At 41.1% G+C, this 26,537-nt stretch overlaps 1 protein-coding gene across 2 annotated transcripts in view; it reads right to left on the minus strand.

The window, feature by feature from the left end:
- Positions 1 to 1,918: 1,918 nt before the first annotated feature.
- Positions 1,919 to 26,537, minus strand: part of LOC102847021 (28S ribosomal protein S27, mitochondrial-like) — a 119,203-nt gene continuing 94,584 nt past the window's right edge. For both annotated transcript variants that reach the window (XM_006900039.1, XM_006900040.1), the window contains 7 exons: positions 24,997 to 25,111; positions 21,130 to 21,208; positions 19,400 to 19,515; positions 10,075 to 10,177; positions 7,192 to 7,334; positions 4,566 to 4,736; positions 1,919 to 2,158 (listed from right to left, as the gene is read on the minus strand). In XM_006900039.1, coding sequence (XP_006900101.1) covers positions 1,919 to 2,158; positions 4,566 to 4,736; positions 7,192 to 7,334; positions 10,075 to 10,177; positions 19,400 to 19,515; positions 21,130 to 21,208; positions 24,997 to 25,111 — 967 coding nt within the window. The remainder of the gene's footprint in view (positions 2,159 to 4,565; positions 4,737 to 7,191; positions 7,335 to 10,074; positions 10,178 to 19,399; positions 19,516 to 21,129; positions 21,209 to 24,996; positions 25,112 to 26,537) is intronic.

Raw genomic sequence — 26,537 nt, forward strand, 5'->3', positions numbered from 1 at the left:
CTTGCTATGCATCTGAGAGCTGGACAATGAATAAGGATAACAGAGGAGAATCTTTGAGTCGTGGGGTTGGAGAAGAGTGTTGAATATCCTATGGATTGCCAAAAGAGCAAACAAATGTGTCTTGAAGAAAGTGCAGCCTGAGTACTTAAGTATGCTGTTAGGAGGGGCTTTTCCTTGGAAAGAAACATCATGCTTGGAAAGGTGGACAGTCAGCAAAGGAGAGGAAGACCTTCAACAAGATGAATCGACATAGTGACTGCAGCAATGGGCTCCAGTGTGTCAGAGATGATAAGGAAGGACTAAGGACAGGGTTCAGATCTGTTCATAGGGCTGCTATAAGTCATACTCAATTCAACTGCACACGACAACAGTCTAAAGGGCCCTAGATGCTGGATATTGACAGCAGTTACAAAATGAGAGCAGGCTCCCCGGGTGGTACAAATGGTTAAGCTTTCAAATGCCAGCTAAAAGGTTTGTGGTTTGAAGCCACCTAGAGCAGAGCTTTAGAAAACAGGCATGGCAATCTGCTTCTAGAAGCTTCAAAAGGTCTATAAGCAGTTCTCTGCTCACAAGGGCCAGCCTGAGATGGAACTGAGCTGAAAACAACTACAAGCAGCATCCATGGTGGCAATCCGCAGTGCGAGGAGCTATGGGAGCTGCCTCAGATGAGTTCTGAGCTTGTTTCTGCCTTCATAAAATAGTGAAACCCCTTACTACTTCCACCTCTCACCTCCCCCCAAAAGAAACACTCAAATATTCTTTCTTATAGCATTTATTTCCACAGGTTCTTGCTGAAAGAGCATAACTGTGAATAAAAATACACCATTTCACTGAAAGGCAAAATTACATAGCAAGCAAAAGCTGTCCCTCCACCGCGTTTACTGAGGAGAAATGTCAGAAAGGGTTTACTGTCTGACAGTGCTACAATTATTCATGTCTCCATTTCACACCCCATCTTGGTTTTCATCCTCTCCAACGTCTAAGCAGAAATGTGTATTCACAAGTTGTGGGTTGTGTGTATGTGTGTATAGCAGGCTGATTTTCCTATGTTTGATAAAATAGCTGAGACAATGCTTTCAGAAAAAGACAAAACATCACCCCAGCATCTCGGAGAAGCCAAGTTAAGAGGCTTTCCAGCTAAGGCTAGCTTTCTCCTCAAAGTCTTACATTCTGAAGATACCACTTTGGGTTTGTGAATTTGAAATCTAGCTATTTCATGGCTTATGTTTTCCCTCTATGGGATTCCGCTGTGCAGCCCAGGCTCTGCATTGGAAGCGAAGCATGATGGATAATGACAAAGGGGGAATGTGTGAGCACTCCACAACCAGCTCACTGGAAAGCAGACTGGGGTTTAAGTCTTCTTGGCCCAATCTGCACGGGCTGGAGAGAGAGAGAGAAGAACCTGAAAGGCTTCACTTGGTAGCTCACCCTTCAGTCACGTAACATCTTCCACCATCAGGAATTTTCAACGTTCAGAATTGATCCCTATCCCCCAGGAACTCTAGCATAAGCTTCCAGGGCCCTTCTAAGGTAGCTGATGATCTGACCACTTGCCACAATCACAGTTCAGTCTTTCTTGGCATGTGGATGGGCAATCAGACAGAATCCTGAATGACAAGGTCTGAAGAGCTCTAAAAGATACAGTCTCAAGTGTAATGTGAAGCCCTTGAATACACTATACAAAATGATGGCTGGACCTGGCAAGCCCCGTACTGCTCCTGACTTGCAAGTCCCACCCTTGCCCCTCCCAGGTGTGTTCTATCAGAGCTCTGCAGCGCCTGGGCTTAGACACCTCACACCGCCCATGTTAAGAAAAGCTGAGGGCAGATAGAAGGAGCTGAGGCTGCCACCACGGTCACCTCAACACCATCTGAAGGGGCCCAGTGAAGGTCTTGCTTGGCAGGCTGGGGCCCGCGGGCTAGGCAGATGCCTTTGCTGCTGTCTGAGCCTGATACGCCTTCTTCGCTTTCTCCCTCTGCTCCTGCTCCCTTTGAATCAGCTGCAGTCGTTCCTGGTGCCACTGCTGCAGTTTCTGCTCGTAGGTGGCGATGTCCTCTGCTTCGCAGCCGGGAAGCTTTTCCTTGACAAGCTGGGTGGTCAGAGTCAAAAGGCTTTCCGACTCAACTTTGCCCAGAGCCCGTAGCTTAGAATACAAAGCCTGTGGAAATAAAGGGGGGTGGGAATCAGAGGAAAAAGGAGTAGAGCAGGTGAGAGAGGAAGAGAGAAGAGGTTAACCACTTGGACAGTGTCCATGCAGGTTGTCCACAGCACAGGTGCTTTGTCTAGAATCTGTCAGGTGGCCTTTCCTCCACACACATGCAGCTTCACTGTGGGGGTTTGGGTTTGTTTTTTTCCCTTAAACCTGACAATTTTGCTAGGATGCACCACATGGCAGCTCTCCTTTATTCACAGGCAGTAAATGACACTTCATACACTGTGCCTCCCTGTATAGCTGTTTGTTTTAAGGCAGAAAGGCAGCACAGGACAACAAACCTATGCTGACCTACACCAAGCCAAGCAGCAAATGCCAAGAACAAAGGGCTAAGATGCAAAGCAAATGGCAAAAGCAATATGACAAACAGGAGCCCACATCCATACAATTTTCTTTCAGAATAACAGAGAAGAACTGTTTGCCCTACTAGTGTTTCTTTCAACAGATGGAAATCACATCAAGGATTTCTCCCTAATAGTATGCTAAACAGCCCCCATGAGTGCCTGAACTATTATAAGCATCCACCTGCTGTGTGCCGTGGCAGGTCAGCCTTTACATGCTGACTGCTTACAGCTCCATCTGAAATGGCAGCCTGCTTTGGTGATTACTGTATTTCTGGAGAAGTAAAAATATTAAAAACATTCATCTACTTAAGTGCTTCAAGATGGAAATTATCAGAGAGAGACATTTATGGCCTCAGCTGTAGCTTAAACCCCACAGCCTATGTTCCACAAACAAATGCAATTAATTGGCATAAGTGACGAGGCCTGCTCCAGTAATGAGGGCGGAAGGTGTGCAGGGCCCATGGATTCAAGAAATGGCCAGAGACCGCCTGTGAAGCCAGCGCTTATAAAAATGGACCCCAAAGAAATGATGCCATTTCCATAACAACTAGGCCACTGGGAGAAAAGGAAGGGGAAAATGACTTCTTTCTGACACCACCCTCCAAGAGGTCTGGGGCCAAGGACACTTCTTGGGGCTTCAGTATAAGGACTCAACACTGTGGCAGCAATTTCTTGCCTTCTCTCAGCCCTTGGTGTTGTGTCATACCCTACGAGCAGCAGGTGCCACCCAGAGGTTCTGTGAACATAAATGAAAAGCAACGATGTCTAACACATATGTAGTATTCAATAAACATGCATCTCTTTTTTGTGATTTTGATAAAAACGCATTTGTGGAAGAGCGAGAGCTGAGAATTTAATGTGGACACATTTTTATTATCTGAGAATATAGGAAACATGAGAAATAGGCCACAACTACTGTTGCCTTGGTCAATGTCCACGATAATCAATGTGGCTAAATATATATGTATTTTTAAACCCTTCCAGAATCTACAGGCAAAGGAAAAGGCTAGCTCTATTGCCAATTTTTGGTCAATTTGGAAAAAAACTGTTTAATTTCTCTGAGTTTCAAATTATATCAACAGACGTACTGGGAGAAACAGCTGCTAAAAACACAATAGAAGCCTATTTGTAAAATAAGGAAATAGGCCTCCCATAGCTAATTCGCCACAATTACTGAAAATACGGGAACATAATAACCTAGTAAAGTTTACATCTCTCCATGTCAGAACGACACCAGGTTGTCTGGCAAGAGCTGGGAGGTTTCCTGCTGCATTCAAAGGTAGTAAGGGCAGCACTTCTTGCTCTTCGCACTGCAGAGGCCAGAAATGAAATAAGAAAGAAGGCAAAAGCCTAAGTTTGGAACGCGGCTCTTCCTTCAGAGAGCTGATCACGAGGTGTTTTGGAATGTGAGCATGAACACTACTGAAGGCCCCTGAGTGCTCAAGGCTGTTCTGGAAGAAATAGTGCAAACCTGTTTTCACCTTTCATCACATACAAGAGAGTATTTCTAATGAATGGTCCAGTGAACACACAATGCTGGCCAGGATGAGGGCAAAAGATGTCTGTATCTTATCTCTATCTTACTGATAAGCAGCCCTAACCCCTCCGTGGGATTCTGGGTTATCCAGGAGCCAATATGGAGAAATGATAATCTGCAACCTGGGCTGGAGTCAGCCGGTTGCTGTGAGGAGACAAGCTATTACCCGCCCATCGGGCCTTCAATCACCAGACATACATCAGGGAAGACTGAGTAATGACATGATGCCTTCAAACAAAACTGTGACCGATTAGCTCAAGCACAAAAAGGGCCATAAAAATCCCATTTGTTTCTTAAAAAACCACTCCCTGTGTGAAGCAATAATAAAAAAAAAATCTAATTTTTGATGTCGCTTTCCAATGCCTCTGTGTGTGACAGGGATGCGTGAGAGGCCGGCTTGGCTCTCCCACCGCAGAGAAGCATGCTGAGTGCACAGATGAGCTAATAGCCATTCTGCTCCGACGGGACTCACCTCAAACTGTTCCAGGTACTGGGGAAGCTTGGACTCTTCTGTTTCCTCTGTATCTAAAAATTCTAGTACGTCTTCTGCTCTCTGTTGGTCTTCACCTTCCTGGGGCTGTTCTTCTGAAGACTCGCTGGCTGGAGAAGTCAGAGTCTTCAGCACTACATCCAGTGTGTTGAGCTGCAGGGCAAAAAGGGGGGTCAGAGGCTGATCAACGTGTGGCCTTGAAAGCACAGAAAGTGTGTGTGGGGAGGATCTAAAGAAACTAAGATTTCACTTGTAAAATTGTAGAAAACAGAAATGATGGTATTATTTCACGGTTGTTAAATGCCATCGAGTCACTTGTGACCCTATGTACGACAGCTCCAAACCCTACTCTATCCTGAGCCAGCCTCATTGTCTCGATACACCTCACTGTAGAAATACCCTATAAGGTGGAAGGCAAACACAAAACAGCAGAAAGAAGCAAACTCAGAATTATTTATGTAAAGTGAATTAGCACAAAGGCATTTTATTTTACTTTTAAATGAGGTTGAAATACAAGAATTATGCTTGTTATCTATCAAAATACTAAAAGACCTCTACCTTCTGTCTCTCTGCCATAATCAGCCTGGAACTGGGACAAGGGGAAAGACCACCACAGACCACCACCAACAAAGAGTCATTCTGAATGCATAATTAAGCATCTAAATCTAGGCGAGAGCTGCTCCCCTCCTAGATTTTTGTTGCAGGGTACCCGTATAATCCATATAAAGCTACTAGCAAAGAACAGAGATGAATACTGGAAATTAATTTTAATGAGGTGGTTTCTGTGCCTTAGAGATTAAGAAAATTATAAAACAGAGAGTTTATTCTTGCTCTGCCACTCTCTCAACCACATTCACTTTGGAGTGCACTACCCTTGACCCAAGAAGAGACTAATCAGCAGAGATGGAATAGAGACCACACTAATGCCTGCATAAGCACCTGCTTGGATACCAATAATTATGTCTATGCTGTTCAAGAACAAAAATCCAGAAACTGTTCCAAGGTCTTCAATACCAATGTACCATCAGTACATTATGCCCTATCACAGCTGATATAACCAGTTCTTATTGACATCTGAATCACATTTCTATTAAGTCAGAAAACAGTATACGAATCTGACTCAGAAGGGAAGGGCTATTTTCCTAGCAAAGAATATATACTCCTCACTTATGAACATGGTTTGGTTCCAAAGGTTAGGCTGTTACATGAAAACTGGCCTTATGTAAAAATGGATGCTCACCACCTTATATCACAAAACATGATGGTTACATAATTGCCAAATCATGTCATTACACAACTGATCTATTAGATCATCACATAACTGATGAACCACTGGGGCTCATGCCCAGGCCAGCAGGGACCAGCAGTCAGGGGTTTATGTCATAATATGCTAAATAGTGAGTCAGATTTCTTTCCCTATTGTCCTAAAAGTAGAATGTCAGGAGTAGGTGTTTTGGGTTTTCAACCACTAGCACTGACTATAACAAAGTTAAAACATGAATTTACATTTAGAAATGTGTATCTGCAAAGAATACAACAATTCATAAGACACAGTACAGGGATCAGCCTTAGGTGCATTTCATGATGGAAATGAAAGCCCAGACGCTCCAGTGATGATTACCTTGCTGTGATCAGGGTGAAGACAGAACAAATAAGCCGCTCAAGTGGAATCTTTACACCCTAGTAACAAAGCAAGCAATGTCTTCCTAGACCTCACTCTGGCTACAAAAGCAGCCAGGAAAGGGTCAACACTATGGCTCCGTGTGGGGTGGCAGGCTTGCTTATGGCGCTGTAAGGTAACATGTTCCCTATACCCAGAGCAAAGTCTGGAAACTTCTCTAAGAGATGTATGAGCACTGAGGCTGGTGGAAGGACGTTTCCTTAGGCCATGCCAACTAAACAGCTTAGAACTCTGAAAGAAGCATCAGAGCCAGGTCTTGTTAGCACAAAAATGGTTTCATGGAAAGAAAATAAGTTTGCGCCATCTCCAGTCTCAGATTCATTTCTTGAGGTTTTTCAGGGAATAGTCAGTACAGGAATGTCAAAATGTATTTAATAAAAAATCTTCCCCTCTCCTTAGCTCCCCCCTTGAGAATTTTTTTTCTGGGTGACGGAAGACAGTGGAACGGGCAGTATTTTGTTGATCTCCATCTGGATTTCAGGGTGGGAGACTAGTAGTCCCTTGTAGACAATGAACTATAAAATCAATACAAATCTCATTTTCTATGGCTTTTTGTCTGCAGTATTGAACATTTATATAGAAAGTAGTGGTGTTACTATTGCTGTCAATTTGGAATCGACTCATAGCTACCTTTCTACATGTTTTTGGAGGCTGTAAATTGCACAGGAAGGGATTGCTCATCTTTTAGGATGAGCAAATCACATAATTTGTCTTTTTGGAGCAGCTGGTGGATTTGAACCATTTGCCCTTAGGCTGGCAGCACAACTCCTTACTTACTACTAGGTCATCAGAGCTCTCTTTCTATGAAGTAGGGGAGGGAAAATGACTCTTACTATAGGAGGTAGGGGAGTGGAAACAAAATCAAAGCTCAACTTAGGAAGAAAAAGAGATAGTGAAATTCCAATGAATTAGAACTCCAGAACATACCGCTTCTTTACAGAGCTTTATATCTTCTGGGGAGGAAGTTACTTTTTCCATCACTTGAAGGGCTCTACTGAGATACCCTGGTTTCCACATCAGAGGCATGTTGTGGTATACAGCCCGCAGTCCTTGACGTAATTCTACCTTTCCTGTGGCCAAAAACAAAAATGGAGAATGTTCAACCAGGTCATGTCTGTATGTTTGAGACTGAAGACTTGAATGTGCCTGGCAGTTCTAAAAACAGAATAGAATAATTCCAAATCTGTACCAAGAGCCTCATCTACCCAGGATTTTCAAACATTTATTTACCCAGGAGCATGTGGAAATTTCAGATGGGCAATGGAGAATGTAGTAAAATTAACCACCTATTTTTTAAAATACAATATTGTATATTTTTCTTCTTTCTCATTTCAGCTAGAGATTACCAATAAGGATGTGGGAATCCTAAGATTGAGGACAATTTAGAGAAGATGATAAAGCTGGCTTTAGGAATATCCTTAAAAAAATCTCTAACAACTGAAACACTATTTTTGTGTCAAGAATAAAATCACATAAGAAGAAATTTCACAACTTTTTTCCAGTGAAAATCTGGTCAGTATGAACAATTTCCCTTGCCAGGAAAATGATTAATATTTTAAAAAAGGATTCAAAACACCTAGTCCTTATGAAAAACCAAACCAAACCAAATAATTTTTCTTTTTTTCCCTTTTATTTGTAATTCATCAGGTCTCATAAAGTTCTTATTATCTTATTTGACATTAGGAGATAAGCATTTCTCTCCAGTACTTCAAACTACCACAGCAGGAGCCCAAGATGTGGACACCTGGGGGCTCTGGGCACATTGTTTCTACACTAATGACTAAGGCAGTCACCTTGAGTGCCAGCTTTTAAATCTACCTTTACTTATCTTTCCTGGGAAGGAGGATTTGCGAAGCTACTGAAGCACAACAGACAAAGCTTATCAGGTGACTGCTAATTTTAGACTTTTAAGGTGCTTGGGGCTGGAACACAGTCACATCCTGGGCAGCTGCTGCCATCAGCGCTGAGTGAGGCTGCGCGGCACATGACAGAACGAGAGCAAAGACCTTTTGATCTGGCGGTTGTCAGAACTAGGAGCAGAGGATCAGGCCTTCTGCTATAAACAACAAGAACAAAGCACATATCCCAAGCCCTGACAGCTTCACGAACACTGCACACAACATCATAGTCTTGAATGGTAATCTGAACAACGGCTCATTGTCCTTGAGTTAGAACTGACTTATGTTGACTCAGAGGCTGTAATGTGCATGGGTAGAGAGGGCCCATTTTTCTCCTGTGGATTTGAACTGTCTGCCTCAGGGTCAGCAGCATCATTCCTTAACCCATTAGGTTACCAAATCAGACTCAGCGGTAAAGAGCAACTAAAAGGAAAAATTATTTTTAAAAAGAGTGGTCAACTAAGGTACAAATATTGGTCTCTCCCTGTACAGGGCAAAGAAAATCAAAGACTTAGTCCAGGGGACTAAGGGACCATGTGAGCTTCATCTCCACACCCTGGGGACAGAAGAACTAGACGGTGGTTAGTTACCACTGCTGACTACTCTCAAAGGATCACCACAGAAGGCAGAGTAGCACAGGGTGATGCAAGGTTTCAACTTGTTCACAGTGTGAACAATATCATAGTGATGAGTCATAATTGAATTGATGGCACCCAACAACAACAGAGTAGGAGAAAAATGTGGAACACAATGCCAAATTATAAAAAAAGAGAAGCTTACTGGGCTGGTAAGAGACTGGTGGCACCTTCAAGACTATGGCCTTTACTCACCCTTTAAGCCTGGAATGGAAATCACTCCCTTGACTCAACTTTCAGCCAGAGATAGGCCTATACGGTGATCAAAAACACCAGGGAGCAACAAATTCCTTAGAATGATAAACCATATAAGATTAAAAGGCGACCTGCCCAAGGATAAAGCTCAGAAGCCAGGAAGGGATAGGAAAAAGATGTAATGGAAACAGGAAACACAGGGAGAAATGGGAACAGCAGGGTTACAATGTGGGGATTGTAATCAGTGTCACAAAATCAAGGTGCTCTGTAAACTTTCAAATCACAACAGAAAGTTTTAAAAAAGTAACTACCCTGATAAATTCTGAAATTCTCTCGGAATCACTTTTTGTCTCAGCATCAGCATTCAAGAATGTCATCTTACACTTTGTTGGTAAAGATAACTTCAAAAGCTTATTGGCCTGCAATAACGGAAGACTTAAGGAAACAAAGGCAAGCATCTATAGTGTGTGGTTAAGAGCCGGTGCTTCTGAAGATGCATATACACTTAAGTCAGAGAATGAAAAAGCACTGTAAGATGTTGTTGTTGTTGTGTACCGTAGAGCTGGAGCCGATTCATAGCTGACCCTCCAGCGGGTTTCCAGAGGCAGTTAATCGCACAGGAGGAGACTGCCCATCCTTCTTCCTTGGAGCAGCTGCTGGCCTCGAACTGTGTGCCTTCAGGATTGCAGCACAGCTTCTTGCCACTAGACCAGCAGAGCTCCCTTGGTTTGTATTTAATAAACTTCTTCACTGTATGGTCATCCAGGTCTATTTTTATGTCAAACAATGAACACTGCAGTGTAATTTCACTCAACAAACTCAACTCTTTGCTGTTGAGTTGGACCCAACTCAAAGCTGAGCCTCCAGCAGTTTTCTAAGGATATAAATCACCTAGAAAGAGATTGCCCATTTTTCTCCTGCAGAGTGGCTGGAGGATTTGAACCACCTGCCTTTGGGTTGGTAGGGCAACTCTTCATTCACTAGGTCACCAGAACTCTCAAAATCAGAATGACTTTTATTATAAAGCAAAAGATTGTATCAAGTCTGTTGATAGAAGTGTTTGTAAGGTTCACAGAGCTTACCAAGAAGTGCATAGGCATACAACTGGGAACTGACACCCACTGAGTTCTCTTGTTTGAGGCCTGGGAGTAACAGGGATGCACCAAAATTCCTCTCCTCTTCCCACTGCAACGGAACACAGCAGATCATGGTCCACACAAATATTAGTTTATGCAAAACTGTGATTTTTTTTAATGACACAGAGGAAAAGAGTATGTTAGAGTATTTAAGTTAAAAATGAAAAAATATTCCCGTCTCAGAAATAAAAGGTAATTCTATTGAAATGACTTAGAAATGATTAAATTTCTGAGAGGTAAATTTATAAGTAGTTTTGGTTTTCGTCTACACATTTTCTGCAATGTGTAAGAGTTATCTTTCAGAAAAGCAAAACAAAAGACAAAGAATGATACAAGGTAGACCGAGAGCCTTGAGACAGTCAGTAGCAACTTAACATACCCTTGGCCCCACACTCATTCATTCACTGCTATGACATGCTTTAGAATTTTAAACAATTCAGCAATGGAAGGACTTCTCCTTCACAGTATTAAAATAAATACCACTATTAAGTTGCTTTTAGAAAGATCCGGGCCTCTCAAAAAAAATAAAAGAGGCAATCAGAAACACTTAGGGATAGAGTCTTTCACCTAGGGTACAAAATTACACTTCAGTAAAATTGAAGCCTTCTGAGAAATGGGGGGAAGGGCCAGCACACCAGCATTGCTAAGCCTGCGGCTGTCTAGCAACAACAGCAGTGCCTGGGGACTCGCTGGAAACATGTGGCTCAGGGGACAGCCCTGGCAGCTCCCCAGACAACATCGTGTTGGTGCCATATGAACGCACAGCAGCCGGCACTGGAGTACTCGCTCTGGCTTTGAAACGCAGAACAAAAAGCTCAGATTGCCCTGGTCTCTGCACGCTGAGGTCAGGGATGAAGAGGGGTCTGAATGAGGCCTGCAGGCTCCGATTGTAGTCAGGTGGAAGGGAGACGTCCCAGGTGTTAATAGGCATCCAAACCTCTTTACTGTGAATTGCTTTTGTATAAAACAAGTGTAATTTCTCGTGATTTTTCTAAACCTTTGGAAAAAGTAAAGGCCTTGGGAGAAAAACAAAACCTCCCCAGGCACTTGTGCAGCACAGAGAGCAAGAGAACTGTGATTAAGGCCCAGGTCATTTCACATTCACTCTAATCCAGGGAAGCTAGCTTTTCTTTACATAAACGGCACAAAAGTGGGCCCGGTAAAATAAAAAAATGAGTCTTAAAAACATTGTGTTTTTTTAAGAAAAAAAACATGGCTCAAAGTATCAAGATGCAATAGGTGCTGTAGTCCAAGTGAGTGGTAAGAGCTCTATAGGTAACCACAGTGGGTATATGCTAGTACTTGGGCAGGGTGGTGATGGTCAGGGAGGTGTGGCTACTTCCAAGAGGAATTCTAAAAAAGATGCCTGAAAACAGGAAAAACAAACACACTGATAAATTTCGTGCAGATATTTTGATGATTGCTTGGGGATAATTGTAGCCACTGCTGCTTATAGGAAAAGCTGGTTAAGTGAAGTACCAGATATAATGTAATGTAAATACTAATGTAAAATACTAAGTCTCTTCCAAGCTTTGCTGGACACAGCACAACAGGCTGAATCAAGTGCCATTTCATCAGTGTCCTCCAGGTTTTCCCATTTCATGCTTCTGCTTTTCCCAAAGCAAGTCTTCATTGTCCAACTTACTCCCCTTCAGAGCTAGACACCACAAAAGAGTTGTCTATACTCCTGTGTCCATTTCTGTACCTCTAACTCACTCCAGGTGCAAACAGACTGTTCCTTGAAGGCAAAGATGATGAAGCTTTATCTCACATACACCAGGCATTTTGCTGGAAGAGGTTATTTCTTAGAGAGGAGCATCATGGTTGGGAAGGTGAAGGGACAGGGAAGGAGAGGAAGATGCTCAAACAGGTTGACACGGTGACTGCGGCAATGGGCTTGCGAGTGTGACTGTGAGGATGGCATGGGTAGGTAAGGATTCAAATCAGTTTTTCACAGGGTTGCTGAGTCGTACTTGTCTCGATGGCACATAACAACAGCAGCGACACATTCCATACTCTATTCTAATATGACTCTGAGCTCCACTGCTCTTCACACAGTCACTAAATTCAGCAGACCTTTTAAAAACTCTCAGGTGACCTCTGTTATCAGAACTGTCCTTCACTGTACACCACTCTTTGTCTTCTTATGGTTTCTGTGGTCCAAATTCCTGGAGTTTACCTTCCTTCCACTCTCTGACTCATCTGCAGGAGCTTATGTATTAATTTAGAAATTGAATCTCCAGCCCAGATCTATTAACATTCCAATTTCCCTCTTGAAATCCCTTTAAATATCTCAAGGGCACCCTAACATGCAATGCAATGAGGGTTAAGCAAGTTTTTCACAAAATTCAATCTTCCTCGGAGTTCCCTTTGCAAAAAGAAAAAGAAATTAAAAACTGGCATCCATTCCATCCACATACATAAATGAGAAACCGAGAGGCTAACAACTGACTCTGTCTCTATTTCATGCTGTTGCTGTGAGGTGCCACTGAACTACAGATCTTGCCCCGTTGTGCGCCACTGTCACGTCCTCGTCACGCTCAAGCCGGCTGCTGTAGTCACTATCTCAATCATCTTGTTGAGGGTCTTACTCTCTTTTGCTTACATTCTACTTTTCTCATCTTGAATGCATGTATGATCAATTTCGGACCGCAAGATTTGGTAAAAATTCTCAGTTTCTTCCTCTTTGACTCTAGATGTATGAGCGTATACTTGAATAATAATCATGTTAATGGGTTTTCCTTGTATGCGTATGGATATTATGCTATCACTCACAAAATTGTATTTAAGAATGGAACTGGAAATTGACTTTTTTGCTATGAATGCAACACCATTCTTCTTCTGTTTTTCATTCCCAGCATAGTAGACCATGTGTATTTCTGATTCAAAGCGGCCAAAGCTAGTCCATTTCATCTCACTAATGCCTAGCCTGTCAGTGTTCATGCATTCCATTTCATTTTTTACAATTTCCAGCTTACCAGTCTTTTCTCATCTATCATGTTTGGAAGAGTGGATGGACAGTGCAGGAGAGGAAGACTACAGATGAGATGGATTAACATAGTAACTGGGGCGATGGGGGTTAGTGCGCAAGAATTAGTGAGACTTGCTCAGGTAAGGGAAGGTTCAGAGCTGCTGGACATGGGGTCACTACACGTCACAAGTGACTCAATGGCACATAATGACTATAAAATACTATGACAGGTTTGGAAGCAGGAGAGGAATCCACTTTCTAAACCACATGACTCCGGAAACTCTATGAACTCTGATAAATGTTGATAGTTGTAGAAGGGCTTCAGGCCTTTTGTTCATAGGGTTGCTATGAATCATGTTCGACTCGAAAGCAATCAACAACAGCAATATCATGATGTTGCCTATAGCTCCAGTGGTAAGAATTTTTGTTTTCTTGACAGTGAGATACAATCCATATTGAAGGTCGCAGTGTTTGATCTTGCGTAGCAAGCACTTGAAGTCCTCACTTTCAGCAAGCAAAGTTGTGTCACCTGTATAATGAAGGTTACTGATAAGTCTTCCTCCAATCGTGATGTCATATTCTTCTTCATAGAGTCCACGCTCTCGAATAATTTACTTAATAGACAGACTGAATAGGTATGAAGAAAGAAAACAAGCCTGCCACACACCTTTCTTAATTTTAAACCATGTAGTGTTCCCTTGCTCTGTTGGCCCATAGTCTCCTGGTCTAGGTTTAGGTTTCACATGAGAATAATTAAGTGTGCTGGGATTCTCATTCTCAATGTTAGCCATAATTTGTTATGATCCACATAGTCAAATGCCTTTACACAGTCAATAAAGCACAAATAGACTTTCTTCTAATATGCATTGCTTTCAGCCAGGATCCATCTGCTATCAGCAATGATATCTCTGGTGCCATGGCCTCTTCTAGGGCTGCAACTGTTATTTGAAACATGACAATTGGTATCTCATAGATTTCTAGGGCCTTATTTTTTTTTGCCAAGGCCTTTAGTGCAGCTTGAGCTTCATCCTTCATTACCACTGACTCTTGATCAGATGATGTTTCCTGAAATAGTTCAGGATCGGCCAATTCTTCTTGGTACAATGATTCTGTTATTTCCTCCATCTTCTTTTGATGCTTCCTGGGTCATTTAAGATTTTGCCCATAACATTACTAAGTATTGCAACTCAAGGCTTGAACTTGTTTTTCAGCTCTCTTAGCTGGAGACATGCCGAGTGAGTTCTTCCATTTACAGTCTCTAATTCTAGGTCTCTGCACATTTCGTTATAATACTTTGCTTTGTTTTCTCAAGTTGCCCTTTGAAATCTGTCCAGCTCTTTTACATCCACATGTTTCCCCTTTGTTTTGGCTTCTTGGTGCTCTAGTACAATTTTCAGAGACTCTTCTGTCATCCAGTTTGGTTTTTTCTTTTTCCTCTGTCTTTGTAGTGATTTTTTGCTCTCTTCTATCTTGACGTCATCCCACAACCCACCTGGTCAATCATTAGTGTTCAATGCTTCAAATCTATTCTTAGGATAATTCTTAAGTTCAGGTAGAATAGAATTAATATTCTATTTTTGTTCTCATGGATTTGTTTTAATTTTCTGCTGCCCAATTTGAACTTCTTCTTGTTGTTGTTGATTGCCTTAGAGTCAAGCATGACTCATAGCGACCCTATGAACAAAAGGCCTGAAGCCCCTCTACAACTATCAACATTTTTCAAAGTTCCTAGAGTTTCCGGAGTCATGTGGTTTAGGAAGTGGATGCCACTCCTGCTTCCAAACATGTCATCGTATGTTATTGTTGCTATGTGGTATTGAGCTGCCTGCGATGTACAGTGACCCTATGTACAGCAGCTCTAAACCTTCCCTCTCTCACTAATTCTGACACACCAACTCCCATTGCCCTAGTTACTGTACCAAATCTCATCAGGGGTCTTCCTCTCCTGCATTGTCTGTCCACCCTTCCAAGCATGATGTCCTTCCCCAAGGATGGATCTCTCCAGGCCACATGGCCTAAGTAAGTGAGGCTGAGCTTCAAAATCCTAGCCTCCCAGCAGAGACTTGGTTTCACCCTCTCCAAGACACACCTATTTGTTTTCTTGGCAGTCCACAGTATGTTCAAGACTTTTCTCTAGCACAACAACTCAAAAGCATCTGTTATTCTTCTGTCATCCTTAGTCATTGTCAAACCATGGCCTGGATTAGGCATATCTTTGTATCTAGACTGCCATCATTGCTCTTCAGCACTATGCAGAGGTCCATTACAGCAGATTTTCCCAACATAATTTGTCCTTTGATTTCCTGACTGCTGATGTTAAGAGTATTGATCGTGGATCCAAGCAAGATGTAATTGCACAGAGTCACTGAACCAAAAAAACCTGACTGATGCTGAAAAATTTCAGGAAGTACCATATAAGCAGGAGCCAATGGTGATGAAGGAGGAAGCTGGAGCTATACTGAAGGCACTGGTAAAAAATAAGGCCCTAGGAATCCGTGGGATACCAACTGACTTGTTTCAATTAGCAGATAAGGCCCTATGCTCACTAATCTATGCCAGGAAAGCTGTCTATGGAGGATAGCTGTCTGGTCAATGGATTGGAAGAGGTCCATATTTGTTCTCATTCCCAAGAAAGGTGATCCAACAGAATGTGGATACTGCTGAGCAATATCATTAATACCACATGCAAGCAATATTTGCTGAAGATCACTTTAAAATGGCTAGAACAGTACATAGATATGGAACTTCCAGAAGTTCAAGCAGGATTTAAAAGAGACAATAGCACCAATGATATCACTGCTGATGTCATATGGATCCTGGATAAAAGTAAAGAATACCAGAAGAATGTCTATTTGTGCCATATTGACTATGCAAAGGCATTTGGCTATGTGGATCATAACAAGTTATGGGTAACCTGGAAAACAATGAGAATCCCAGAGCTCTTAATTGTGTTCATGGAAAACATGGAACACTACATCATTTAAATTAAGGAAGGGAATGTGTCAGGGTTGTATTCTCTCTCCATATCCATTCAACCTGCATGCTGAGCAATTTATTCAAAGTGCTGAATTCTATGAAAAAGAATGTGGCATAAAGATCAGAGGAAGACTCATCAATAATTTGTGTTTTGTAGATGACACAATATTGTTAGTTGAAAATAAAAAGGACTTGAAGTCCTTGTTGCAGAAGATCAAAGAATAAAGCCTTCAATATGGATTACATCCTAACATCAAGAAAACAATTTTTTTTACCACTGGACCTATAGGCAAAATTATGATGGTGAAAAGACCGAAACTATCAACAACTTCATCTTACTTGGATCCATAATCAACACCCTTGGTACGAGCAGTTAGGAAATCAGGAGAGGTAATGCACTGTGAAAGTCTGTAGTCAGGGACCTCTCCAAAATTATTGAGAAGTACGGATATGAGTTTGTGGACTAAGATGCATCGGATTCAGGCCATGCTTTTCCAGATAATTTGCTGTGTATCTGTGAGCTGGACAAAGAATAAAGATGACAGAAATAGAATTGATGATGCCTATGAGCTGTGATGTTGGTGAAGAGTACTAAACTTCTGTAGAAGGTCAAGGACTGTAGTCTTCAATAAAGATTGATGATCAATATCAAGAACACAACGATTTCCACCACTGGATCAATTGGCAGCACCACGACAGATGAAGAAGAGATTGAGGTTGTTAACAATTACAATTTGCTTGGCTCCACAAACAATACTTTTGTTTGTTTGTACTCAGGAAATCAAAAGACTAATTGCATTGGGAAAATCTGCTATTAGGGATGTCTCCAGAGTACTGAAATGTAACAATGTCAGTCTAGAGACTAAGGTGTGCCTAATCTAGGCCATGGTCTTCACAGTTCCTTGCTATGCATCAGAGAGCTGGACAATGACTAAGAATGACAGAAGAAGAATTAATTTCTTTGAGATGTGGTGCTGGAGAAGAGTCTTGACCATACCATGGACCACCAAGAAAACAAATAGGTCTGTTTGGAGAGGGTTAAACCAAGTTTCTCCTTGGAGGCTAGGATTTTGAAGCTCTGTCTCACATACTTTGGGCATGTGGCAAGGAGGGACTGGTGAAGGACTTCAGGCTTGTAAGTGTGGAGGGACAGCACAGGAGAGGAAGACTCCAGATGAAATGGACTGATACAGTATCTGGGGCAATGGGGGTTGGTTTGTCAGAATCAGTGAGATTGGTTCAGGACAGGGCAGGCTTCAGAGCTGCTGTATATCACTATGGGTCACTATGGGTCACAGGTGACCTGATGGCACATAACAACAACAACAACAAATAACTTCCTATGGATTGCCAAATGAACAAACAAATATATCTTGGTAAACGTGCAGCCAGGGAGCTCCTTGGAGGGAAAGACGATAAAGCTTCACCTCACATACTTTGGCATGTTGCTAGAAGGGGCTAGACCTTGGAAGGATATGATGCTTGGCAAGGCAGAGGGGTGGGCGAAAGAGAAGAAGACCCTCACCCAGTTGATGACAAACAGTGACTGCTGCAAGGGCTTTAGTCTGCCAGGAAGTGAGTGTGGCACAGGACAGAACAGGATTCAGACCTGCTGTTCAAAGGGTTGCCCTTGACGTGGCACCCAACAACAAGAAGAAGAACAAATATTCCTTCTTCATGGTTTCAAACTTAAATATTCCAATCACCAATTATCATTGACACATCTTGATTACATGCTTAGTTAATTTCAGACTACAAAATTTGGTCGAAATCCTCAATTTCCTCTCTTTGGCTTTAGCTGTTAATGCTTATATTTGAATAATCATCATATTAACAGATCTTCCCTGTATGTGTATGGATAATATTCTATCACTCACAACATTGTCCTTCAGGATAGAACTTCAAATTGTCTTTTAAACTATGACTGGAACACAATCCTTCTTCTGTTTTTCATTCCAGGAGAGTATATCTATACCATGTGATTGGCTGATTCACAGCTGCCAAAGCCTGTCCATCTCATCTCGCTGATGCCTAAAATGTTGATGCTCCGGTGATCCATTTAATTTTCCACAATCTCTAGTTTTCCAAACTTCATAATCTGTACATTCCATATTCCAACTACTAAAGGATGTTTGCAGCTATTTCTTCTCATTTTGACTGACTTCCAATTTGGGCTCTATCTCTAACACTATATAATTATCCATGTTCCTCTACTGCTCATAGGGTTTTCAGAGGCCACTCTGAAAAGAGGGGATGGCCACTCTTACTTCCTGTATGGAATGTGGTAGGTGTTTCTTAAATGCTTAACTGAATTAATGAATGTGAGCTACATCATAGGCTGTTGTACTCCTCTTAGAAAGGAAAAACCAAACAAGTATTCTTTAGAATGTGGGTTAGACTTGATGACTTTTTCGAATCCTATGAAAACGTACATGTTTTGGTGTTATGTTTGAAGCTATGGTCATAGACTGATATGACTTCACCATGTGGTCATCACTTACTCAGTCGGTGTTTCCTATCATTGTGCCTCAGTCTTCTAATCTGAACAGAGTTGTTGTGAAGATTAAATGCACAAATAAACTTAGAGCACAAACAATGCAATCTGGTATAAGGTAAATTCAAACTCATAGTTGTGGAGGAGAAACTGACTTCCAGCTGGCCCTTCTCTGGATTTCCGAGGCTGTGAACTGCAAAGGAGATTGCCTGTCTTTCTCTTGCAGAGTAGCTGGTACAGAGGTATGATCTTTGGGTTTAGCAGTGCAATGCCTGAGTACTATTTAAATATTAGTTACTATTGTTATTGCTGTTATGTTTAGAATAGTTATAAAAGAAGACTAAGTAATCTAAATTAACAGATGAAAACAAGACTTAGTTCAGCAAAACTTTCAAAACACCAGAGTCAGAATATCTGTATAAAAAGAGTTAAATTAAAGAAATCAGTGTTTAAGAGCTGACGTTGTAGTCAGCTGCCTCATTGTTTCTTTGCTATGTCACGTCCACTCCTCTTGATTATTCATCATCCATTTCCAAAAGTCTGAGGCTTGTACTCAGCCTAGCTCATAATTCAAAAACGTGCAGAAAGGCTTTCACTTGGATGGCCTTCAGTGGAGAAACAGCTAATTTAATTTTGTTGGGAACTTGTAACTAAATATACAGATACAGCGTGTTCATTCATTCCTAGTTATACGGGGCTACAGGGCTGCAACACTGATGCCCTTCTCCAGATTCTGGGTGCAGGCATTTCCTCTGCCCCCCTTAGAACTCTGAGACTCATCTCTGGCGTTTTCTAAGGCTCTCAGTAATGCCTTAAGGTAGATCACTTACTGTGAAGTCTGTCTTCTTTGCCAGGCTATGGTACAAAACATAGAGGGAGAGAAGCTGGGTAGAAGGCACATCAAAAGCTTCTTGCATCATGATCTCAAAAACCACTGATAAAGCATCTGGTAAGAAGATAAAAACAAAAGCTGGATGAAATTAGTTGTAATTAACACCATCAATATGAGTGCTTAATGAGAAATATAGTTAAAATCTAAATGATAATTATTTTTTCAAAGCTGGGCATAGGGGTAAATATTCAGAATTAATAAGTAAAACATAAGCCCTGTTCTAGTTTGTGTTGGTTTTTTTTTTTTACATACAAGGGCCTTTCCAGCCTTTAGCTTTTGTGGTGGTAAGGGCTTACTATGGCCTCCCTACCCATCAACTTACATTGCAAAGCAGATGGGCAGGAATATGCGAATAGGATATGCTAGCCTATCCACAAGGGGATTGGCTAGTCTCGCCAACCCTCAAGGGGAATGGCTAGTCTCCCCATTAAATTTAGTGGATCCAGCAGCAGTAGAATTGGAGTATCTCACACCAGCAAAGGAGAGCAGGTATGCAGTGGGCACCCTTCAGGAACAGAGATTCTTGTGTCAGATGTGATTTAGCAGGAGAACCTACTAGATTTACAGCAGCAGCAGCAGCCAAGGTAGAAGATCCAACATGATATAGAGCTGATGCTGACTTCGGGACTGTTATCCCGAGGGACACAGAACCAAGAACCTTTGCCCTTTGTTTACTGGAGGACAGGAGATGTGGGCGGGGGTGGGGGTGGGGGAAGGGGAAGAGCCGTAATTGGCAGAACTGAGACATCTGTGAGCACATTTCAGAAGCTGTTCTGACTGTATTCTGCTAACCTGGATTATAATCTTTTGAATTCCCTAATATGGTTCTGTGTGGTCTGTGAGCTACTGCACTGTACTGCATTGTATATTGGATCCAATAAAGCAGTAATCAGTGTTGAGATGAATAGAAAGAGGTGTGGGACTGTGTGTGTGTGTGTGTGTGTGTGTGTGTGTGTGGAGACACATCTGACCTCATGGGATGTGATTTTGCATTGTTGATGAGGAGAGCTCCCTACTCTAATGGACTCAATCAGGTGCTTTAATACTAATGTGTAAAGCTTTTTACAACCTTCACCTTTCCTTGACCCTCTCTACTACGACTGGAAGCTAGGAGTCACTTTAATGTCATGGCTCAGGGAATTTGGGAAGCTAAGAGAACTCAGAGCTCACCTATCCACTTCTCTATAGACATGCACACTAAAGCCCAGGGAGGTGAAGGGCTTACGTCCACAGTTCACTAGCTCTCTCTAGGATAAGCCAACCCATCGCACACTTTAGCACTGTTTATACTATGACAGCTGTGGTAACAAAACAAAATGTGTTTGAGAGCAAATGGCACTATCAAAGAAAGTCAAGGTAAATAATATCATTACTATAATCTTTAGGAGCAATGGGAGCCCAGGCAGGGTACAATGCTTAGCAAAATTCAGATAGTACAGATGAAGTGGAGCAAATTCAGAGGAATAAATAACAACTGGGTTTAAGTCTCCTATCTTGCCAACTGGTATCAACTATGCATCTCTTTCTTTTTGTTTTGTGTATCTATTTCTGAAAACAGTAATTCAAAGAAATGGGAACAAGACATAAAAGGAGGAAAAGTGCCTTTATGTACACACTTCTGGGGAAATGGAAACCCCACAATCACTGGACCTGGGTTTGGTTTCTTACCTTTGTAATTATCTTTCTTTATGAAATGATCCATTAATATATTGAATGTAAAGTTATCCGGAAGGATTCCATATTGAACCTGTAATGGAAATGAAGGTAGAGAGGTTAAAAAAAAAAAAAAAAAAAGAAAAATCTCCACTTTAGTTCAGTCTTGAAAACTTGCCACCATTAGCTTCCTAATCCTTGGCTATCGTTTTCCAGGATCTGTGACAGTGAAACAGAAGCTGTGACTCATGAGGTTTGGTAACAGGAACTGCTGGTCAGGGTGAGAAAGCTGTGAGTGGGCGCCTGACATTTAAGACAATTGATAAGTGAAAAATAAAGCTCAATTCTAACACCTCATCATTCCATCTAAAAAACGAGAAAGTACTGGTTCAGAGATTCCTTTTATAAGCTACAAGTATCAGGGTGAAAATGAATTTTATGAAACATTTTTTGGTCCTTGCACTGCTTTTTAAAGACTCAAGAAATGGTATTTCCTACTAATCAAGTTTTTGGGTTGCTGTATTCTGAAGCCATTGAATATCTGAAAACCTAACTTTCTTGAACATGGATCCTTTGACACCTACTTCAGAATGTCTTAGGACTATTTGGAATAATATGCTGACAGGATGAGAATCTCTGGGAGCAGGGCCCAGAAGCTTGTAGGTTTAGAGAGTATCTCCTGAGATTTTCATGTTTATTTAAGTTTGACCACCAAGATTCTAGATAAGTTTGCATTTTTGCTTTGAATTCTTATTACAGTGGATTCACCCACCATCTGCCATGCTGCCTCATTCTTCACCAGAAACACAGGGAGGATTTTTTCAAACTGTACCCATGCCCTTGAGGGAGCCTGGCATAATCCTAATTCTCAGAGTTGAGCCATTGTTGAATGGAGTTATTATGCTACTAATAGACATGCATGGAATCCTTCAGGAATGCAGAAGTGACAAAGAAAAAAAAAAGTTAAAAAGTCATTATTTTAAGGGTTGTAGTATGGACTGCCAGGAGAACAAACAGGCTCATGCCGGAGAGGGTTAAACGAGGCTGCTCCTTAGAGGCAAGGATTCTGAGGCTCCGTCTGAAATACTTTGGACATTTTGCAAGGAGGGCCCAGTCGTTGGAGAGGGGCATCATGCTTGGAATGGTAGAGGGACAGCACAAGAGAGGAAGACCCTTGATGAGGTGCATTGATTCAGTGACTGAAGTAATGAGGGTAGGTGTGTCAGAGACAATAAGGTTGGCACAGGATAGAGCAGGTTTCAGGGCTATTGTACATAGGGTTGCTATGAGTCACAAGTGACTCCACAACACATAACAACAACAACAACAACAACAACAGATCATAAATTATATCTCTAGTTCTCAAACCATCCAAACCATAATTAATCTCTATGGGCAAGGGGAAATGAAACTATGGTAAAATGCTATGCTATTAGGGCTGGCAAATGCTATGTCATTAGAAATTAGCTAGTCCAAGATTCTCAATCCTGTGTCCTTATATTTTTATATCTTGAGATTCAGAGTTGTCATGTAAACAGTTCTCATCAAGGGAGCTCGTTCTTTCTGTTATGTGCCACTGAGTCAGAACCAATGGGTTTTCAGAGGCAGTAAAGTACACAGGAAGAGACTGCCCATCCTCCTATGGAGCACCTGGTAGATTTGAACCCCAAGTTCTTTCTAGCCTTTCCCTTAATATATCTTTTGTTTTGTTTTGAGTTGCCATCAAGCCAGCTGTAACTTAGTGGCCCAGATGTTTTGGAGGAGGACTACTTTTAGGCAACTAATATGATTGCAACCTTTTAAAAACATTTTCATAAAAGATGCTGTTAAAATCCTATGACTTGAATTAGTGTGGTGTCCTAAAACCTGCAATAACAATATCTTAAGCTTTTGTTTATTTTATAACATGCAGATAATGAATCCTCTATCCTTGGATAGAGTATAATGTTCACAAGTATCCTATTAATAAGGGTTCTTGGGCTTTAAGAGAACTAATGAGATATATTATAAACTGTCTTGGAACACTGACTTTTTAAAAATTATGTAAAATAGTCTGTACCCTCTGGAATTTACATGCCAATAAACATGGTTATGTCTCTTTTTTTTCAAATAATCATCCCCAAAGGGAACCAATAAATCCAACGCTTAATGATGAAATGATCATCAGTATACAGTTCCTCTAAGTAGATTACCTTTTGCTTTTGTCTACTGTTATGAGTTGAACTGTTTGTCCCTAAAATATGCATTGCATATCCTAACCTCTACATTTGTAGTTATTAATCCATTAACAAATAGACTGCCTTTTTATGCTAGTAAGACAGAAAAGAACAGTCTTAAATCAGTCTCTTTTGAGCTAGAAGAGAGATTCAAACAATAAAGTGAAGAAGGAGAGTTGGAAGAAGAGAGATGCCATGCCACATGAAGACTGCCCAAGAGTAGACACTCCACAGGTAGTGGTCAGGAAAAAACCCTTCACCTAGAAAGGGAGCTCTGGTGGCCTAGTGGCAAGAAGCTGAGCTGCAATCCCAAAGGAATCCACCTGATGCTCTGGTGGAGAAGGGGGGGCAATCTCCTCCTGTGCCAGTCAGATCCAATTTGACAGCACAAAACAACAACAAAAGAAAAATAAATTAAAATAAACCCACAACTACAAACGCATAAATATTTAAAAACAAAACAAAACAAAACAAAACAAAACAAAAACATTCCCCTAGAGCCGAACATTAAGTAAGGATGACAGAAGAAATGATGTCTTTCAACTGTGGTGTTGTAGAAGTACTGAATATTCTGTTTATTGCCAAAAGAATAAACAGATATGCCTTAGAGAAGATACAACCAAAGTATTCCTTGAAGGCAAAAATGATAAAGCTTCATCTCATATACTTTGTCCATGTTGCCTTGGAGAAGGACATCATGCTAGAGAAGGTGGAGGGATGGTGAAAGAGAGGAAGATACACAACCAGGTGGACACAGTGAGTGCATCAACAGACCTGAGTGTGTCAAAGATAATGAGGATATCACAGGCTAGGAGGAGGTTCAGATCTATCATTCATAGGGTCACCATGAGTTGTAATCAACTTGACAGCACCTAACAACAAGAGTCAGTATCCAGAATTCAGACAAACTTCAAGCTTCCTAATGTGTGAGCTTCCTTAGTTGGTACCTTTGGTACCAGCAGTCAGGAAATCAGGAGACCTATTGCACTGGGAAAGTCTGCGGTCAGGGAACTCTCCAAAATATTGAAAAGCAATGATGTCAGTTAGAGGACTAAGGTGCATCTGATTTATGCCAGACCATGGTCTTTGAGATCACTTGCTATGCATCTGAGAGCTGGACAATGAATAAGGATAACAAGAAAAATGGATGCTTCTGAAGTGTGGTGTTGGAGAACAGTACTGAATATCCCATGGATTGCATAAAAAACAATTATGTCTTGGAGAAAGTGCAACCAGAGTACTACTTTGAGGCACATATGTTGAAGTTTTGTCTTGCATTCTTCAGGCATGTTGTTAGGAGAGACCATTTCTTGGAGAGGGACATCATGCTTGGAAAGGTGTGGGATGAGTGTAAGAGTGGAAGACCCTCAACCAGGTGGACTGACACAGTGACTGCTGCAATGTGCTCCACCATCTGTTATAATAGCACTAAATAACCAACACAACTCTCCATTTCTGGGTCACTAAAAAGAAGCAGTCAAACACATTTTTCTTTTTAATTTATAAATATCCAGTGTCTCTTTGAATAGGGTATTTAAAACCCTAAAAAGGATATGAGAGTAAATGATTTAAAAAATAACTTCTTGAACAATGCTGCATGGTCACAAGTACAAATATACTATCTAAACCCAGGAAAAACAACACTAGGTGCCAGGAAACCATTTACCTTATTGATGAGGGTATATAAGGCTTTGTCTTGTGCACCATATTTTAGACATTGCCTAATCCAAGTGTGAATAGTCCAGTCTCTCAGGTACCAGCAGTTGGGGCTGTGTCTAAATCTAAAGAAAGCATAAGAGAAAAAAACTGGCGTTAATTCTTAAATGTTGAAGAGAGCCTCCATTCGCAGGGCCTTTACTCAGATATACAGATGTGCAGCAATGTGACCAACAGCAAGAAAAGTGAAAAGCCACTAAAAACAATGCATTAATTTTACTCTGAATTGGGAAAGAAAAGAAAAAAATACAATAAATAATAACTTTTAAATGAATTTTTAAAAAGAATAAAAATCTTTACCTCATCATTTAACATCCTGCTGCTTCAAACTCTTGTTTATGAAATGATAAGATTCAATAAAAGCGATTTGAGCCTTTATAAATGTTTGTTAAAATCACAATTAAAAGAAAATTTTATTTTTTTTAAAAAGTGATTTGAGGAAAACATTTCACAGATAAAAATGTGTATTTCATCAGAAATGTGATGTGAAGCTGAAGCTGACACTTTAAAAGTTTAAAACAAAACAGATGAAAAGAAAAAAAATGAAAAGAGAAGAGCAGCATAGTAACACAGCACAAAAACAAGCTTTGAGTGATAAAAGCATTTCTTATTGTCTTTAGGAAAAAATGCACCTCCTTGTTGAACCAAAAGAAAATGAAAAGATATTTTTTACAAAGATGAGCAAACGGGCTGGCAAAAACCCAACACTCAGTCCAGAGTCTTCAATCCCTCCTCCTCTTGGTGCCATTCTTCAGTCTTTCCATTTCCTGTCCCTTCTTTTAGCTCCCAGGTCTTGAAAATCTTAGTAGCCCAGGCTGTGGTATGTCTGTTAACAGTGTACCCTCAAAGGAATGGTACTTGGAAAGAATTCGGAATGCTGCTCCTGCCTGACATTCACACATACTAATAACATTGAAGTCACTTTCCCTTAGACCTGAGACCAGAGTCTCAGTGCTGAAAAATGGTTGTGGGAGGTACTGAAGGCTCTTTTTTTTTTGACTGGGACAGATTCTTATCTATGGTCTTATGTCAGCTGAAGTCCCCAGGCTTACTTTAGCTATTTCAGAAACAGACCAACTTCTAAGCCCTATTAACATCAAACTGTTTTCTTGAAAAAGAAAGAAAAAATTTAGAGCACAAAGATCCCATGTCTTCTCTAAGAGTCAAGATGACAAACTAATTAATATCAGTATTTTCTTAAGACTTTGATTATCCAGTTTATCATTTGCTACTTCCTGATAGTTGCTATTGGGTGTTTCCTGCTTAATATGTTCTCTGCCAAAATAAAAATCCAGAAAAGGATAATATAGAAGTAGCACTCATTTAGGATACCTAAGGTTCATTAATGAATGAGGAATTGGCAGATACAGAGGAATTTAAAGAACTAACATATGAACAAGAGCCTATGGTGATGAAGGAAGAAGTTCAAGCTGCTTTGAAGGAAATAGCAAAAAATAAAGCCCCAGGAATAGATGGTATACCAATTGAAGT

Source organism: Elephantulus edwardii, unplaced genomic scaffold (assembly GCF_000299155.1).
Source record: "Elephantulus edwardii isolate Elephantulus edwardi_28Jun2011 unplaced genomic scaffold, EleEdw1.0 scaffold00271, whole genome shotgun sequence".
Classification (NCBI taxonomy): domain Eukaryota; kingdom Metazoa; phylum Chordata; class Mammalia; order Macroscelidea; family Macroscelididae; genus Elephantulus; species Elephantulus edwardii.